The sequence below is a fragment of the Myotis myotis genome, unplaced genomic scaffold, assembly GCF_014108235.1.
Source record: "Myotis myotis isolate mMyoMyo1 unplaced genomic scaffold, mMyoMyo1.p scaffold_m19_p_9, whole genome shotgun sequence".
NCBI lineage: Eukaryota > Metazoa > Chordata > Mammalia > Chiroptera > Vespertilionidae > Myotis > Myotis myotis.
The window spans coordinates 91,322,890-91,339,155 of record NW_023416401.1 but is presented as its reverse complement, the minus strand read 5'-3'; the positions used below and the strand labels follow the sequence as shown (position 1 = coordinate 91,339,155).

At 56.7% G+C, this 16,266-nt stretch overlaps 1 protein-coding gene across 5 annotated transcripts; it reads right to left on the bottom strand.

Annotated features, from left to right (window-relative positions):
• Positions 1–396: 396 nt before the first annotated feature.
• On the bottom strand, positions 397–16,202 carry SS18L1 (SS18L1 subunit of BAF chromatin remodeling complex). 5 transcript variants are annotated; one of them, XM_036323612.1, is made up of 11 exons: positions 15,895–16,202; positions 9,082–9,210; positions 8,268–8,352; positions 7,877–8,021; positions 7,247–7,444; positions 6,298–6,459; positions 5,798–5,902; positions 4,920–5,012; positions 4,015–4,134; positions 2,019–2,146; positions 397–1,470 (listed from the first exon to the last, which is right to left on the bottom strand). In XM_036323612.1, exons 2-11 carry the CDS (start codon positions 9,156–9,158, stop codon positions 1,444–1,446), a joined length of 1,140 nt encoding a protein of 379 aa, XP_036179505.1. In that variant the 5' UTR covers positions 9,159–9,210; positions 15,895–16,202; the 3' UTR covers positions 397–1,443. The 5 variants fall into 5 exon arrangements, with proteins under 5 accessions (XP_036179505.1, XP_036179503.1, XP_036179506.1 ...); XM_036323610.1 differs by having other exon boundaries at positions 9,082–9,158; XM_036323613.1 differs by lacking the exon at positions 15,895–16,202 and adding an exon at positions 15,730–15,767 and having other exon boundaries at positions 9,082–9,158.
• Positions 16,203–16,266: the final 64 nt, after the last annotated feature.

Sequence of the window (16,266 nt, the reverse complement as noted above, 5' to 3'; positions counted from 1 at the left end):
TTGTTCTTGGAAATGTCAGCATTCATCCAAAGATGTTTTTAAAGGATTCACAGTAAAAGTAGATATTACCCAAGTAAATATTGATAACATGTCAGTATTACTTAGTGAAATGTAGGATTTTTCCTCTGACCAGACTTTTCCAAGTGAGCTGTCTATAGTGCTTGCCCAGAATTTAAATAGGATTTAACGTCCTGGGAATGTAAAAATTATTCACATTTCTCTAAGTAAAAAACTTTCCTTTTCACTAGGAACACCACAATACCCTCAGTGGGGTTCTTTTTAAAATTTAGTTGTAAATTTTAGATGTCCCTAAAACAGCGGTTCTCAACCTGTGGGTTGTGACCCCTTTGGCGGTCAAACGACCCTTTCACAGGGGTCACCTAAGACCATCCTGCATACCAGATATTTACATTACGATTCATAACAGTAGCAACATGACAGTTATGAAGTAGCCACGAAAATAATGTTATGGTTGGGTCACCACATGAGGAGCTGTATTTAAAGGGCCAGAAGGTGGAGAGCCACGGCCCTAAAAGAAAAGCAACGCTTGCTTGGCGATCTGAACAAGCAGGTCGTGGAATAAAAAACGTAAAACGAACAACTTGCCAACTGTGTGGAAAGTTTGGTGTCACTATTTTAAGCTATAAATTTAGAATGGGGCACATTTACTATTCAAACCCCCAAAATGACCATCAGGTAAACATGGGCCGGGGCCCAAGCCCGGTCAGAGCACCTCCTCTCTGCGCATTGGCGCTGCCTCCTTGGGTTGGGCTAAAGGTGGCTGCCTTCGTGGACTCCTATCTGCAACAGTCATTGATCTCGCTTTACTTTTTAAAAGGAGAGCATGTAACTTTTTGGATAGATGGAATCAGCGAGAGACGCAGGTAATGAGCTCCGGGACGTCCTGGGCAGTTCTCAGCCTCTCCACATGAAACATATGTAGCCTTTAACAGAAACAGACCCAAAACACAGACAAAGCCCCGCCCCACCGAGGCCCGGGAAGAGGCTGCACCCAGGGCTGCGTGAGCAGGTCCAGCTGCGGGGTCACCAGTGAGACAGGTTTACAACCCACCTTACCCTGCGTGAGGAGAGCTGGACCTAAGGTCTGTTTATACGATACACTGACTATGGCATCTTGTAGATTCCCATCGCTGGGCACAGAATACTCTGATGGCAAGAGGACCCTAAAGCTAGCTAGAAACATCGACGTCTCCATTCACCATGTGGACATGATACTATACACAGCACCAGGTACGTCACACCATCAGCGCGCAGTCCCCAGCCTCCGGCACACTCGGCGTCATACCCAGCATGAAATGTGCACACTTCACATGCGACACGTGTGGGGCGAGGGGGAACCGACGGGCCACAGTTTGTCAGAACCGCCACAGGTCGGTGCACGCTGGCGGACACACCACAAGGCTCCACCAAGAACGCTGTCCCTTACTGCTGGTAATTTCCATACTGGCCCTGCAAGAGACCAGGGCAGAGGTTATACCCAGACACCAGTAGACGGCCCCACCCGACTAATGTGCGGGATGAGACAAGGAAGGAGGTGTGGCAGGCAGACAAGTGGACAGGGCAGTCACTGGCTTTCCCAGGAGAGAGGGCCCCTCTGGTGTCTGAGCCAGCCCTTGGCCCTCTAGGACCTCTTCCTAGCACTCTCTGCCCGGCTCATCCTGGCCCCCAAGCAGCATCCAGCTCTGTGGGCCAAGACCCAAGCTCTAAAAGCGTGGCCATCAGTGTCTAGTTGCCGTGACCCCGGCATGCAGCGGGGAGGCACACGTGAGCCTCTGCGGCAGGAGAGAATGCCAGGCTCCAAGTGAGCTGACGATGCACAAACCAGCTGTCTGACCAGGGTGCGCTGCACATCCAGGTAATTTTTAAAACCTTACAGGGTCAGAGAATAACACCTTGAAAGACGGCTGGTTCACCTCACTATTTGTGACCACAGAAGAACCTGTTATGTTTTGACAGACACGCAGACCTACGTGTGGGGAAACATCCAGAAAGCTTGCCTGCTCGTAGCCGTACGGCCGCTGCTGCTGCGCGGACGGGCCGGTCTGTGACGTCCTGTAGCTCCCGTACTGTTGGCCTTGTCCTTGCTGGTAGCTGGAATACTGTGAGGGGGCTCCCTGGGCCGGCCCTGGGAACACAGCAGCTGTGAGGCCACCCCACCACGCCCGGTCCCCTGGAAAGCTCCAGACAGCAGACCCAGGTCTCCTGGGCAAGTCTGCGTAGCGAGCGAGCTCAGCAGGCCGAGCTGCTGTCCAGTACCCTGCCCGCTGCCCCAAGAGCTTCACGTCATGGTGGTCACTGTGGCCCATGTGAGTTCACAGCAACCAGTGAACACATGCAAAAGGCAGTGGAAACTAAGCTCCGGGGAGAATGCAGAAAGGCTGGGGGCGGACAGCATCGTGGTCCCAGACATAAGCACGCGCTCAGAACACAAAGGACAGGGCACAGCAGCCAACGCGGGGACGACGTGAACCAAAATAAACAGCCCTGAATGACAGCCCAACGTGTGAGACTAACATCCATGCCACTCATACAAACAATGACTTCTTTCTGTTTTGCTGATTTTTATCTGGCTTTTCTATTTCTATATTTTGGGGGGGTTGCTTTCCCTTTAAAGGAATTTAGAGATTTAGTTTGCTATATTTCTCTCACTCTCTTTCTTATGAATACAGGCATTTACATGGCAGCATTTCACATATTATGAAATTCTTTATATTTTCCTTATAAAATATTCTGTAATTTTTGTATAGCATTTCTTCCCTGACCCCTGGGTGTAACTTAAGAGAATTTTTAGCATTCTACATTGTTGTTTATTATTTAGTTCCATTCTGGCTATATGTGTGTGTGTGTGTGAATACTTTTTTAAAAACATTAATTTTAGAGAGGAAGGGAGAGGGAGAGAGATAGAAACATCAATGATGAGAATCATCGATCGGCTGCCTCCTGCACTGGGGATTGAGTCCAGAACCCAGGCATGTGCCCTGACAGGGAATCGAACCAGTGACCTCTTGGTTCCTGGTTCGTTGCTCAAACAACTGAGCCATTCCAGCCAGGCCTTGTTACATAGTTTTAGTGTTACTTCATTGTAGTCTGAAAATGTGCTATGTAGAATTCTTTATATTTACAAATTCACTTTTTTGCATTTTCTCCATGTGACTGATTTTTGTGACATTTCTGTATTAACTAAAAATAAAGTGCACCTGGGGGCTGACCACGAAGTCATCTTTGTATAAATGGTGATTAATGACTCAGTGGAGGAGATAGACCTTCCCGACAGGATTCTAAACAATCCATGTAGACCCCCTAGAGTGTGGACTGCATGCGGGGACTCCCTCCCAAATATTAACGAAGGGGAGGGAGCAGCTGGACCTGGACAGATGCCCCTGACCCAGTGACCGAGACCAGCATCGGAGGCGTCATGCCGACAGGTGACAAGGGCACCTCACCTCTGTGGTCTTTCCAAAGCCCACAGCCCGGTCTCATCCCGAGGAAAGAGGAGAGCCTGCTGGGCCCAGCTGGCTGGGGCATCGTCCCGCACACCAAGGACAGGTTGCGGGCGTGGGTTCGGTCAGGGCACACACCTAGGTTTTGCGTTCGATTACCGGTCAGGGCGAGTATAGGAGGCCATCAATTGATGTTTCTCTCTCATATCAATGTTTCTCTCTCTCTCCCTTCTTCTCTCTAAAATCAAAAAAACATATCCACGGGTGAGGATTTAAAAAACCCCCAAACAAAGAGAAAGTCAGAGCGACTGTCGGAGCCCAGAGGGTCCCGGGCAGAAAAGGACACTCAGGGAAAACTAGTGAGGTCTGAGTCCCCTGTGGGTTTGGACCGCAGCGATGGACCGACATCGGCCTCTTAGTGTGACAGTCGCATGACAACAGGACTCTCCTCTCCTCGCAGCTTTCCCACAACACACCCTAAACCACCCGTCAAAGTGCAGGAGGCGTGTGCTGGGCAGCGCTGCTGTGCGCTGCACGGGCAGTGCCCTCTTACCGTAGCCTGGCTGCTGGCCCGGGTAGCTCTGCTGGTTGGGGTACTGCTGCTGGTACCCCGCCTGCTGCTGGGCTGTGCCCTGCTGGTACCCCGCCTGCTGCTGGCTGTACTGCGAGTTCCCTGCAGAGTGGAGGAGACGTAGGTGATGTCTGCTGTTTGTCAGGGGCTGTCTAGGAGCCTCACTTTCCCCACTTCTGACTTCCAGAGCAGGAAGCTGGCACTTGACACTGAGGCCACGCCATCCTGGGAGTTGACTGCTTCTCCTCTCTTGGGAGTGGGGGCAGCTGGCACCCACCCGAGAACCAACTGCGAGTATCTGCCCCCAAATCCATGCCTGGAGCGTCACTTGGTGGCTTGAAGGCAGCAGGGATGGGCAGGCGCTACAGCTCGGCCTGCAGATTCCCTAGCCGTCTCCCTCTTGGATCACCCTGGTGCCAGGGCCTCCGGAGCCTGGCTTCCTGGTTCCCTGACCCTCCACACTGCTTTCCTGACCTGTGGTCCATCTCAAGGAGGATAAGAGTGGGTGGTCTGGGGTGAAGGGTGCGGAGATCTGAACGCCCTGCCGCCACCCAGGACCTGTTCCTGCATGTAGAACCCTGCAAAATCCACTAACCCACAAGCTGGCCTCGTCTGCCTCCTCCTTTGGTCTCTTGGCAAAGTCGGCACTTGGGGGCCGCTCTGCACACGCAGCCTTGTCACAGAGCTGTCTGGACGCCTGCCCCCTGTGGCCAGCCCTCCTGCTTCACGACCGCACTAGGTGTGCGGGACCCAGGCCCCGCCTGCCCTCCCACTCCCAGAAGTCGACGCGGCGCCACAGAGCTCTGGCCTGCTCTAAGCGTGCCCGGTGCCTGCGAACCAGCATCTCAGTGGGAGCACACCACCCTCCCGCGTGGCACTGTGCTTACCGCCCTCATAGTAGTGCTGCGTGGACTCCTCGAAGGACCGGTCATAGCTCTGCTCCGAGTAGGATGACTGCTGATAGGCATAATCGCTGTGCCCTGCAAGCAGACGATGGCTGGCAGTCAGGGATCTAACCACCAGACAGGGTGGGCAGCCTGAGTCAGGCGGGCAGTGCCATGGGGTCGGGCAGTGGCCAGAGCCGGGCACGATCAGTTCCTCACAGATGGAGGCCATGAAGGAGCCCACCATTGGTCCCTGTAAGTAGAACGCAGATGGCCACACGGCCCTCAGTGCCCTGAGTACTGACTACATTCAGTCTTGACACGCGGCAGGCATCATGGCCGTTGGCTGCCAACGCTGCTGCATGGCTGCCATCCACCGTCTGCAATGAGGGAATCCCATCTGGGGTACGGTGCCCCGCAGAGACCTTCACGCTATGTGGCGGGCCTGGCTAGCCCCGTGCTCGTCTCCGCTACCCCAACCCGATCCTGCTGGCTTGCTGTCTGGGAGTCCTCCCCAGCCATCCCCTCCGACCACCATAATGCCACCTGCCAAACCTGCGACTATTAAAGGTGACTGAGTGGGGACAATGGAGGGAAAATCCTCAGCGGGAATACGACTGATCAGCTGGGAGCCGAGTGTCATCAGACCGTCACCTTCCTGGAGGCGTTTCCAGGCCGCTGCGTCCCTCCCCTAAAGTAGCCACAGCTACCTGCTCAGTGTCCCACAGCTGGGCCTGGCTTCACTGCCTCTGGGGAAGAGAGATGAGCAGCCCAAGGAGGCGAGTGGCCGCGGCAGGTGCCAGTCACTCAGGCACAGGGACTGGGATGCTGGGCGGGCGGGCGTGAAGGGCGGGTGTGGCGAGAGGCGTTTCGGGGCTCACCGTCAGCGTAGTACTGCTGGCTGAGCGGCTCCGAGGCTGCCTGGCCGTGGCCGTACTGCTCGCCCCCGTAGTACTCCTCCTGGCCCAGGTACTGCTGGGACGAGCCTGCAGGCGGGTGGGTTGTGGGTGAACTTGGGGCCTCAGCCCCATGAACACCTCCTCGACAGGACACAAATCGAGATGCCCCACCACACCACCCCCGGGGATACTGCGGCACTGCCCCGCACCGAGCCCTCTACACCTGTCGCTTAGACATAGCTGCCCACCCCCACTGCAGCCACACAGCCACCTGTGACCCCACTGAGCACTCCAGGCTCGTCCACCCCTTGTGAAGACACTGGCTTTCAAACTTCAATGTTTCGTGGCCCCACTAGGCTCCAACCCGCAGCGTCCTCCTTGTGCAATACCAAAAACGCGTGGTCTCTCACACACACACACACACACACCCCGTCCTCCCAGCCCTGGAAGGGAGCACACAGACTGCAGGCGCATGGCGGTACCTTGCTGGGAGGGCCGGTAAGGCGCCATGGGCCGCTGCCCCATCATGCTGCTCCCCTGCCCGCTCTGGCCCATCATGGCGATGGGCTGGCCCTGGTAGTGCTGGCTCCCGCCCTGCGCCGAGTTGTAGTGGGACGAGGCAGCCTGCTGATGCATCATGGACACTGGGCGACACGACAGACCCGAATAACCCCGAGAAGTTCCCGGGCCGGCACCTCACCCCCTGGCTCAGGCCCAAAGGTGCCCTTCTCCCAGGCAAGCTTTCCCTGTACCCCTGGGCTTCCCCTAGAGATGGTCTCCTCCCTTCCCTGTCACACTTCCTACCAGCGAACCTCGGCACCAACTCTCACCATGGTGACATTCAGAAGACGCCACAGGCTCCCAGGCCATCTGGACACCCTGCCACCTGCCCTGCTCATGTCACCCTGCTCAGAGCTCTCACTCAGCAACACCCAACACAACGATGTGAGCCATGCCAAGAGTGAAAAGAGCTCTAGCTAGTGTGGCCCAGTGAATAGAGAGTTGGCCTGCAGACTGAAGGGTCCTGGGATCGATTCTGGTCGAGGGCACGAACTTCGGTTGCTGGCTCCTCCCCGGCCAGGGCCCTGGTCGGGGTGCATGTGGGAGACAACCAATCTATACTGGTTCTCTGCCCCACTATGCCTTCCCCCCACCCAAGTGACGCGAGTCCTGTCCTCTCAGCAGAACCCAGGCACCCTCTGCAGAGCCTTCCCGGGTGCTGTGGGAGCAGACTCGGCCCCCTAAAGCCGGGCACTGCCTGACTTGTATTCACCAACCCCTGGTCCTGGGGAGCTCCAGGGGGCAGCCCTCGGGACCCCTCTCCTCCTTAGCACTAGCCCGTGCCCAGCAGGGCAGCCTGTGTGTGACCTGTACACTTTGGAGGGACGCAGGGACAGGTGTGCACGTGGGCTGGGCCGGGCAGGGTGTTACCTGGGTTGGACTGCATGTTGATGTTGGCCCGTGACACGTAGTTGCTGATGGCACCTTGGCCCTGCAGGGGCACGCTCTGCGAGGAGGGTCCTGAGTGGCTGTAGCCGGGCCCTGAGCCGTGGCCGCTGCCGGACATGCTCATGGAGGTTGTGGGCAGCGTGCTCTGTGCCGTCTGCTGCAGGGTCACGTGGTTTGGACCTGCCAGGAGAGACGGTGAGGACGCCTTCAACCTGTCTAAAGCCACCTGTGACGGCAGGCCGGGCTCTCTGCCCGACACCCCGGCCCTTGGGTAGATGCGCTGTGCCGTCACTAATGGGTCCCAGTGGCCAGCACCAGTTCTGCTGCAGACAGGAGCACTTCCATTCTCGTCAGGGAACCCACGGAATCTACGCTGTGAGTCGAAGTGGCCCTACCCTCAGGTGCAAATCACAGCAGGAGAGCCGGAACGAGGTGTCATTCTCTGTGTGTCACCCCGGGCCCCTGCACCTGGCACTGCAGCTGGCCCGCAGCCAGGAACTCTGGAGAAAGGGGTCTCCTTAGCGCTGTCCTGTGTGGCTACCTGGGAGCCTGCATTGGTGACACTGTTCCAAGAACCAACCGCAAACCCAAACTCCAAACCAGGGTGCTCACCATTGCCGATCTGGCCCTGCATGAGGGAGGCGGGGGGCAGGCCAGTGCTGATGGCATCACTGAGGCTGCCCTGGGAGTGCAGGCCCTGGCTGGCGCCGCTCTGGGACAGCGCTCCGGGGCCCAGGTTCATGTTCTGGGTGGGCGGCTGTGGGCAACAGGAGGTTATGGGGAGGCAGGTCAGTTCCAATAATGACCACCAGCCAACAGCCACTGCAGGGACTTGTCCAGCTGCCTTCCCTTATAATGGGAGGACCTGCCCCTTCTCACTCCCTGTGGTGACCTTGGCTATGCCAGGTAAGACCTCAGACCTCTGCTCCCTCGTTGGCGGTCTGAGGCAGTGCCTGACTGTGCCGGGCAGGATGGGAGCCGCCCCCGTCCCCCTGGCACTCACGGCGGGCAGCAGGGACTGCATGTTCTGGTTGGAGTCCGCGATCGTGGCCAGGTAGACCAGGTTCCGGTGCAAGATCTGCTGGTACCTGCATGCGAGGGGCGTGTGGTAAGCAGGGAGCCCACAGGCCAATCCAAAGCAAAGTTCACCCAGGACAGCTTGCCCTGCATGCCGCCCAGGGACACGGACTGCACAGGACACCTGGGGACAGGGCAAGCAGCAGAGCGCTCTGCAGTCCCAGACGGGCCAGGTGGGGAGTGGGTGCCCGTCCAACGACAAAATGCTGCAAAAACCTCAAGGTGGTGGCCAAGGGGGACGTGCCACCCCGCTTCTTCAGAGAGTGGATGCGGACAAGCCCTCGCAGATGCCCCTGGCTAATGCGATCCTCTATGCCCGAGGAGGTGCTGGGAGGAATGCCCAGGCGTGTGACGGCCACTCACACACGCCTTCCTCCAGGTAGCTCTGATGCCCAGCGTGTGCACCTACTCTGTGTCCGGCCCTGGAGGTCTTACCTGGATGGAGCCCACTTTCCCCTGGTGTGTCCTCCAACTGCTCACAGAGGTGCCAGCAGTGTCCGGTCGGGGCCTCCCCAGCGGCCCTCTCTCCTCCCACACTTCCATTTCCCTTCAAACATCCCATACCTCTCTAGGGGCAACCTGGGGGACAATGCAGTCACCCTCAAGGGGTGATGCTCAGTGGCTTAGGTGACCTCCACAGCCCAATGCACCCAGGCCACTCAACACCCCCAATGGAGGCCTTTCCAGCGCTGGCAGAGCCTGTACCACCTGATAGCTGAGCTGGGGGAGGGGTCACTCACTGGGCACACTCGGCCGTCTTGCCCTTGCTCTGATGGTCCAGGATGCACTGTATCAGGTGGTGGTTCTCATCCAGCATCTGAGGGAGAAGCAGACGTGAGCGCAGGACGTGGGTGCATCTACAGTGCCTGCTGGAGGTTAGGTGGGGAGGGCTCAGTCGCTGACTAGATGTGACAATACCTGCTGTCAGCATTCTGTGTGCGCGCTGCCACACATGTGTATAACCTCAGCCAGCAGGGCTGAGCCCTTTCCAGAGCCCCATGCTAAGCACACAGCCCCACCTCCCCAGGGGCAGGTCCCAAGTTCTCTGTCACCTGCAGATGGGATTCTAGTCCCCAGGACGCCCCCCATCTTGGGCCCCAGAGCACGGTGTATCTGTCCAGCGAGGGTGTGTTAAAAATCTACACCAGGGACTGGGGACCCTAAGATCTGTCTGGAGGGTGTGAAGCCCACACATGCCAGCCACACAGCCGTCCCTCCCAGGGAAGGCAGCTCGTATCCCCACAGAGCATCACAAAGACCTACAAGAGCCACCTCTTCAGGACGCCACTGGGGACAGCAGCTGGGAGACCCAGGAGGAGGTGATGGAAGGAGCCGGAGAGGAAGGATGGCCTAATGGGAGGATAGGAGGAGAGGACTGTGTGGCAGGTACTGGCAGGTGCCATGTCCGGTGAGCACACAGGACAGCCAGCGGGCGGACCCAGGGGCACCATTCTCTGCCTGGATGTGAAGAGATGGAGAAGCACACGGCTCATTCACGGCCGTCCATGCAGGAACCTCCCCGCTTGGGAGGGAGCAGCATAACAGCCCACAGCAAGCCGCTTCCAACAGAAAGGCCTTGTCCAGAGACTAGCGCCAAAGGAAAAGCCTTTCGTTTCCACCAGGTTGTGCCCAGTCCTCTGGTCCCAGTGGCTCCTCCGGACAGGCTCAGCTCTGCTGCCCCTGAGCGGTAAGGCCCTGCAGCGAGGGGCAGAGGGCGCGCCCAGCACAGGGCCCCAGCGCCACGCCCTCCCTGGGCAACATGCCACCCACTGGTCTGATAGTGGCTCCTACTCCTGTGGAGCCGGGGCCTACCGCCCCTGGAGAGAGACGGGGCCGCTGCCCTCTCTGCCCCTCAGCCTCCAAGTCCTCAGGGCGGGTTCCTCTTGTTTTAATTTTTTAAAAAATATTTTTTTATTGATTTCAGAAAGGAAAGGAGAGGGAGAGAGAGAAACATCAATGATAAGAATCACTGGTTGACTGCCTCGTGTGCGCCCCTCACTGGACATGCAACCTGGGCATGTGCCCTGACCGGGAATAAAACCGTGGCCTCCTGATTCATAGATCGACGCTTAACCACGGAGCCACGCCAGCCAGGCTGATTTTTATTCACATTACAACTTCCTCCTCCCCTGGCTTTCCCACTATGTCCCCACTGTGGAGGTGGTACCCCAAGTACATCAATTCTCACGTTGACCCAGCAGCCAGCCAACACGGGGAGCCACCAGGGGGCGCTGTGAGCCCAGGGCTGCCTGCCACGCTCACCTGGGGACAGGTGAAGGGTGCTCAAACAACAGGAAAAGGCATTCTGGTCATTCACACATTATGACTCTTTTCTCCAGATCAGTTAACAAAAGGAAACAACTGGAACAGAGCTTCCTTTCCCTGGAAGGCTCCACGCCTCCAGGCAAGAATTCTCTCCCAAGGACACACAGTGCATTAAGTACTGAGACCTGTTCTGCACCCATGTTCGCTTTGGGTGTGGGGGGAGCTAAATGGGCGATGCTGAGAGGCCTGCAGTTATGGAAGAACCTGTAAGATGTTAAGCAGCATTATAAACGATTTTTGTAGTCTTTAAAGGCATGAGAAAATGTTACAAAATCTGTCAGCATGAGAAAATGTTGCAAAATACTAAGAGACAGAGAGAGAGAGAGAGAGAGAGAGAGAGAGAGAGAGAGAGAGAGAGAGAGAGAGAAAGAAAGAAGTAGGACACAGAATATTGTCTCAGCTAAGTTAAAAACACTCAGGAAGCCCTAGCCCGTTTGGCTTAGTGGATAGAGCATCAGCCGGCCGACCAAAGGGGCCCAGCAGGCTCCTCCCTGGGCCGGGCCCTGGATGGGGTGCATGCAGGAGGCAACCAATCGATGTGCTTCTTTCACATCGATGTTTCTGTCTGTCTTTCCCTCTCTCTCTTTAAAATAAAAAAGAAAGAAAAAAAATCAATGGAAAAATATTCTCAGGTGAGGATTAACAAAAATAAAACAAACAAATAAACACTCAGGAAAAAAGTCCAGAACATGTTGGTGAAAGGGCCAAGTGGGTGATTGCTGCACCGCAACCCCTCGGCCCACCCGATTGAGTTAGGGATAGAAAAGGCAAACACTCATAGGGACGAAGGGGACAGGGCTGAGACAGCTGAGCCATCAGCAGAATTCTAGAAGCAAATGGACTAGTGATAACTGGATCAGCAGACCCCAGGTGCTGCAAGTGACACTGCGCCACCCAGGGAGCCCACACTGGGGAACGCAGCAGGCTGAGGAGGCTGAGATCCCTGGACCTTCCCCACTGCTCACCTGGCAGGAAATGGGAAGGGAGGGCTCGGGAGGGAGGGGGAAGGTGTCTCCAGGGAAATGAGGGCCTGGGAGGGAAGACAGGATAGAGGGCAGCACAGCATAGCCTCCTGAGCTCTGTGCACCACGTGAGGGCAGTGGGAGAAGGCACCACCAAGAATCAAACCTTAGGCACCGCAACCTTGGACTTCCAGCCACGGCAACTGAGAAAGAAACGCCTGCTGTTTAAGTGCCCGGTCTACAGCAGCTGGAGCCAGTGAAGACAGAGCCTAGAACTAAAAACATCTAAAAAGCGCCACTTGGTTTAGCGATGAGAAGGGCAAGAGGGTGTTGCTGGGAAGTGGAAAGACAGCAAGAGGCGGATCACTCCGGACTTTTAACAACCGCAGCACCATGACTCTTCACGTGCAGGCGTGATATTGATCAGCACAGACTCTATCCTGGAAACAAGAAGTGAGGAGGGAAACCCTGGCTCTCGCTGGGCCACTACCCAGCTAGGGGGTCCATCCCTGCCCTCCCAGGGCGGGCCCAAGGACAGGAGTGAGCGGACAGTGCCCCCTCCCGGCCCTGGGGAGAAAGCACGTTCAGTGACAACTGCCTAAAATGATCAGTTAGCCAAGCGAAGGGAGGCTGGGAGTCCCCAAGCCATTTGCAGCCACGGGGACAGCTCTAGTTTTTGAAAATAGCCAATGTACCTTCCTTACCGAATCAGCCCACGTTCTGAAAGGCAACAAGTTTCACATCTAACAGAGCCCAGAGAGCCCGCTCCCCACCCCCACGCCCACCCCAGACACGGACAACGGAGCAGGACTGGCCTGGTTTTGACATCTTCCTGGCTCTCAGACCTTGGGCATGGCACCTGCCCTCGCTGGTCTCACTTTCCTATTCCCGACCCACATGGCAAACACCCAGATGCCCACCTGCCTATCAGCTCCGTCCTGTTCCCATGGACCTGTCTCCCCTGCACAAGGTGCTGGCACAGAAGGACAAGACTGCAGAGAAAACCAATACAAACAGTGACAGTGAAACTTAAATTGATTGGTTGATTGATTTCAGAGAGGGGAGAGAGGGAGTGAGAAATAGAAACATCAATGATGAGAGACAATCATTGATCGGCTGCCTCCTGCACGCCCCACACTGGGGATAGAGCCACAACCTGGGCATGTGCGGTGACCGGGAATCGAACCCTGACCTCCTGGTTCACAGGTCAATGCTCAACCACTGACCTACAGCGGCTGGGTGAAATTTAAATTTATTAAGCAACTACCTTGCCAAGGAGCAAGGAGGCACCTGCATGCCAGCCAAGGCCTTGTGCCCAGGGGCCCCTCCAAGGAACCCAAACCCAGCCTCGCAGTCCAGGGAGATGGCTAGTGGTGTCGGGAGCACAGCACTGGGCAGCAGGGGCTCCCTGGTCCCGAACCAGTGGAGAGCTGCAAAGGGCAGGTCCTGGCTGCAGGCCACTGAACTTTGCTGGGACACTGCCCATCTCCACCTCAGGGTCCCCTGTGGCTCTCACCAAAGTGCAGTTCCACCTGCATCTCACGCTGCATCAAAACTGTCTTTGGTCACCACAGGCTACACCACCTTAACCCCCGCCCTGGCTCCCCGGATCAGCAGGCACTCCCTGCCCCTCTAATTTGCATCTCATGCCTGCTCCACGCAGACCATGGGCAGGACCACCTGCAACTCCCTGGATCTTCCAGACCCTTCCACCTCTGCTCCTCAGTTCTTCTGTCTGGAACACCCCTCCTCCACACAGCCTCTGTATTGGATTGAATTGTGATCCTCAAAATAGGTTGGCTCTTAACCCCTGGGACCAGTAAACGTGACTTTACTTGGAGACAGGGTCTTTGCAAATGTAGTGGAGTTCAGATAAATGAGGTCAGTCCAGATTAAGGTGGGTCCTAAATCCTATGACAAGTGTCCTTATGAGAAGAGGGAAATTTGGACCCTTAGACACACAGAGAGGAGAGGCCACATGAGACAAAGACAGAGATGGGGTGATGCGTCCACACAACGGAGCATGGAGGACTGCCAGGAACCACCAGAAGCTCAGAGGAAAGCATGGGACCGACCCTCCCCCAGAGCCCCAAACAGGAACCAACCCTGACTTCTAGCCTCCAGAACCGAGAAAATGCTTCCTGTTTTAAACCACCCAGTCTGTAGTAACCTGTTATGGCAGCCAAAAGAAACAAATACATCTACCTATCCCAAACACTTCCACTGACATACCCAGTGTCATGGATGCTCTAGTATGTACTGGGCACTGACAGGTTGGGACTTTGCAAATAATTCAGTGACATGCAAACGTGGAAGCCCAAACAATGTGTCAAAATTCAGCACATGACTGCCAAAGGAGCATGAGGGAGGGGACATTTGAGTGGGGCCTTGAAGGTTGAGTAGGAGTTTGCCTGGCAGAATCCTATGCAAATATGCTCTAAGGACAAGCTGTATACTTCCTGCTCCCTCACTACCAAGCAGCTTCTGAAAAACCCTGGCTTTTCTCAATGCTCTGAGCATGAGCACACGCTGTGGACACAGCTCATGTGAGTGTGGGTCACACACCTCTCATGGCCTTCTCAAACTGCAGGTAAAAGACCCCTGGGTACATAAATTCACTGTCAAAACACCAAGGTGAGTATACAGATGGCTGGCTCAATCAGGTCAAATCAGATGACAACTTAAACTGAAGACCCATTTCCAATGAGCAACAGTTTCCTTCTTTCTGATCTGATGTTCGGGAGCAGTGCTTTTGCCTGGAAAATTTGGGGAGCTTTACTAAAAAGAGAGTGCAAAGTGCAAATAACTGGATGAATGTTGAAGGCGAAAGTTGGCTTCAGGAACAGTCTCTGCTCATCACACTTAAGGTCCAAGAGCCAGAGTGCCCGGAGGCCCTAGTGATTGTGATGTGATTGCCTGCCGCTGCACCAAGTGTTCCCACATCAGGTGTTATGGCCGGGGCAAATCCTGGAGCCACTGTCTGGGTTCAACTCCTGGATCCATCACTAACCATCAGGCACCTAGCTTCCCTCTGCCCCAGTTTCCATGTCTATAAAATGAGAATGATAGTAACCACCACAAGGAATTAAATGAGTTAATATCTGCAAAGCCTTAGAGCAGTGCCTGGTATCAGTAAGCACCACATACGTGCATAGTAAACAAAAATGCCAGACTTTTAAGTCTGTATTTCTGCTGCTTTTCAACTAGCTTTTCCTGGTTAGAGTTTACTGAGACTCATCTCAGTAAACTGAGATGTTTACTGAGCCAAGCAGAGAGGTTCCTACACAGACAAGGTTCACAGATCCTGGCTTCACCAAGAAGAGGGGCAGGGCACTGGGGTGAATGCCCTCAGGGAAAGAAAGGCTCCTGGGAACCAAGGAATACTGCTGTTAACCCCATGAAGTCCAAGCTTAGAAAGAAATAAGCAAAGCTACCGAAAACGTTGGAGAAACAGCAGAAAATACTAAATCTGAACTTCAAAATGTAAGGGTTTTGTTACAGGTGCCCCCAACTCCATGTAAACGTTATCTCTAGAAGATCACAAAGCGAATCTGTAAAGTTGCTGTTAGGTAAGGATGCTGGCCCCGGCGAAAGGCTGAGACACACTCTGACACGCGCATAAGGGCAGCAAAGCTTGGCCAGCAGGTCCACCCCAAGGGGTCCAGCACTCCTCAAAGGGCCGCGGATGAGCCTGAAGGGGAATGGCATCGAAAACTCGGGACGTGCCCCTTTGTGCTTCGGAGTGCCAGCACCTGACTGAGGGGTGAGTGTGGCCAGCTGTTGGGCCCCCTCCACTCGCCAAGCGGGGCCCTGGGGCCAGGGGCCGCCCGCGGGTTGCGCCACAGCCTTAGCCAGTTAGACGGAAACCCCTCCGCGCTTGGTGTGGCCCGGAGATTCCTGGCTTAGCCCACGACCCCAACCCGCCGACACCATTTCGAGGGCGCCGGCCCAGCCGCCCTACGCCCCTGTCCGCGGCGCAGGGTGCCCGGAGGCGGCGGGTCCGCACTGCGCCCGGCTGGCCCGCGGACACGGCCCTTCGGACACCATCCCGAGGTCGCGCGGCCCCGCCGTCCAGCACCCCTACCAGCAGCCCCCGCCCACCTTGGCGCAGGCTGGTGGCGGGGCACTCGTGGGGCCCGGCGGGGTGACGGCATCGGCTGCGCCCCGGCTTTGTTCGCGCCCCGCGCCCGCTGGCTGCCCGCGTCCCGGCCCCGCGCGCGCACGCCCGCACTCCGCACCGCCCTCGGCCCGCGGGACCCCGCCTACCTTCTGGATAGTTTGCTGCGTGACCTCCCCTTTGCCTCTCGGCCGGGCGGACGCGAAGGCCACCGACATGGTCGCGGCTCGAGCTCAACACAAGATCATCGGGGTTTCTTCCCCCGCTGCGCTCGGCAGCCCAAGGTGTTCATTCTCTGCAGTCGCTGGGGGGTGGGGGCGCGGGGGAGCCCGTCGTGGGTTCGTCCGCCCCGCCGCTGCCGCTGCGCTGTCTGCGGGCCCACCGCCGCGCCCCCTCCCGCACCGCCGGTCCCCGAGGCCCAGCCCCACGCGTCGCCTCCCGGGGACCGACCCCCAGCCCCGCGCCCGGCCCGCCGGCGCCGCGCCGTCCCCCGCCCCCGGCCGCCGGTGGTTCGGCCCGGC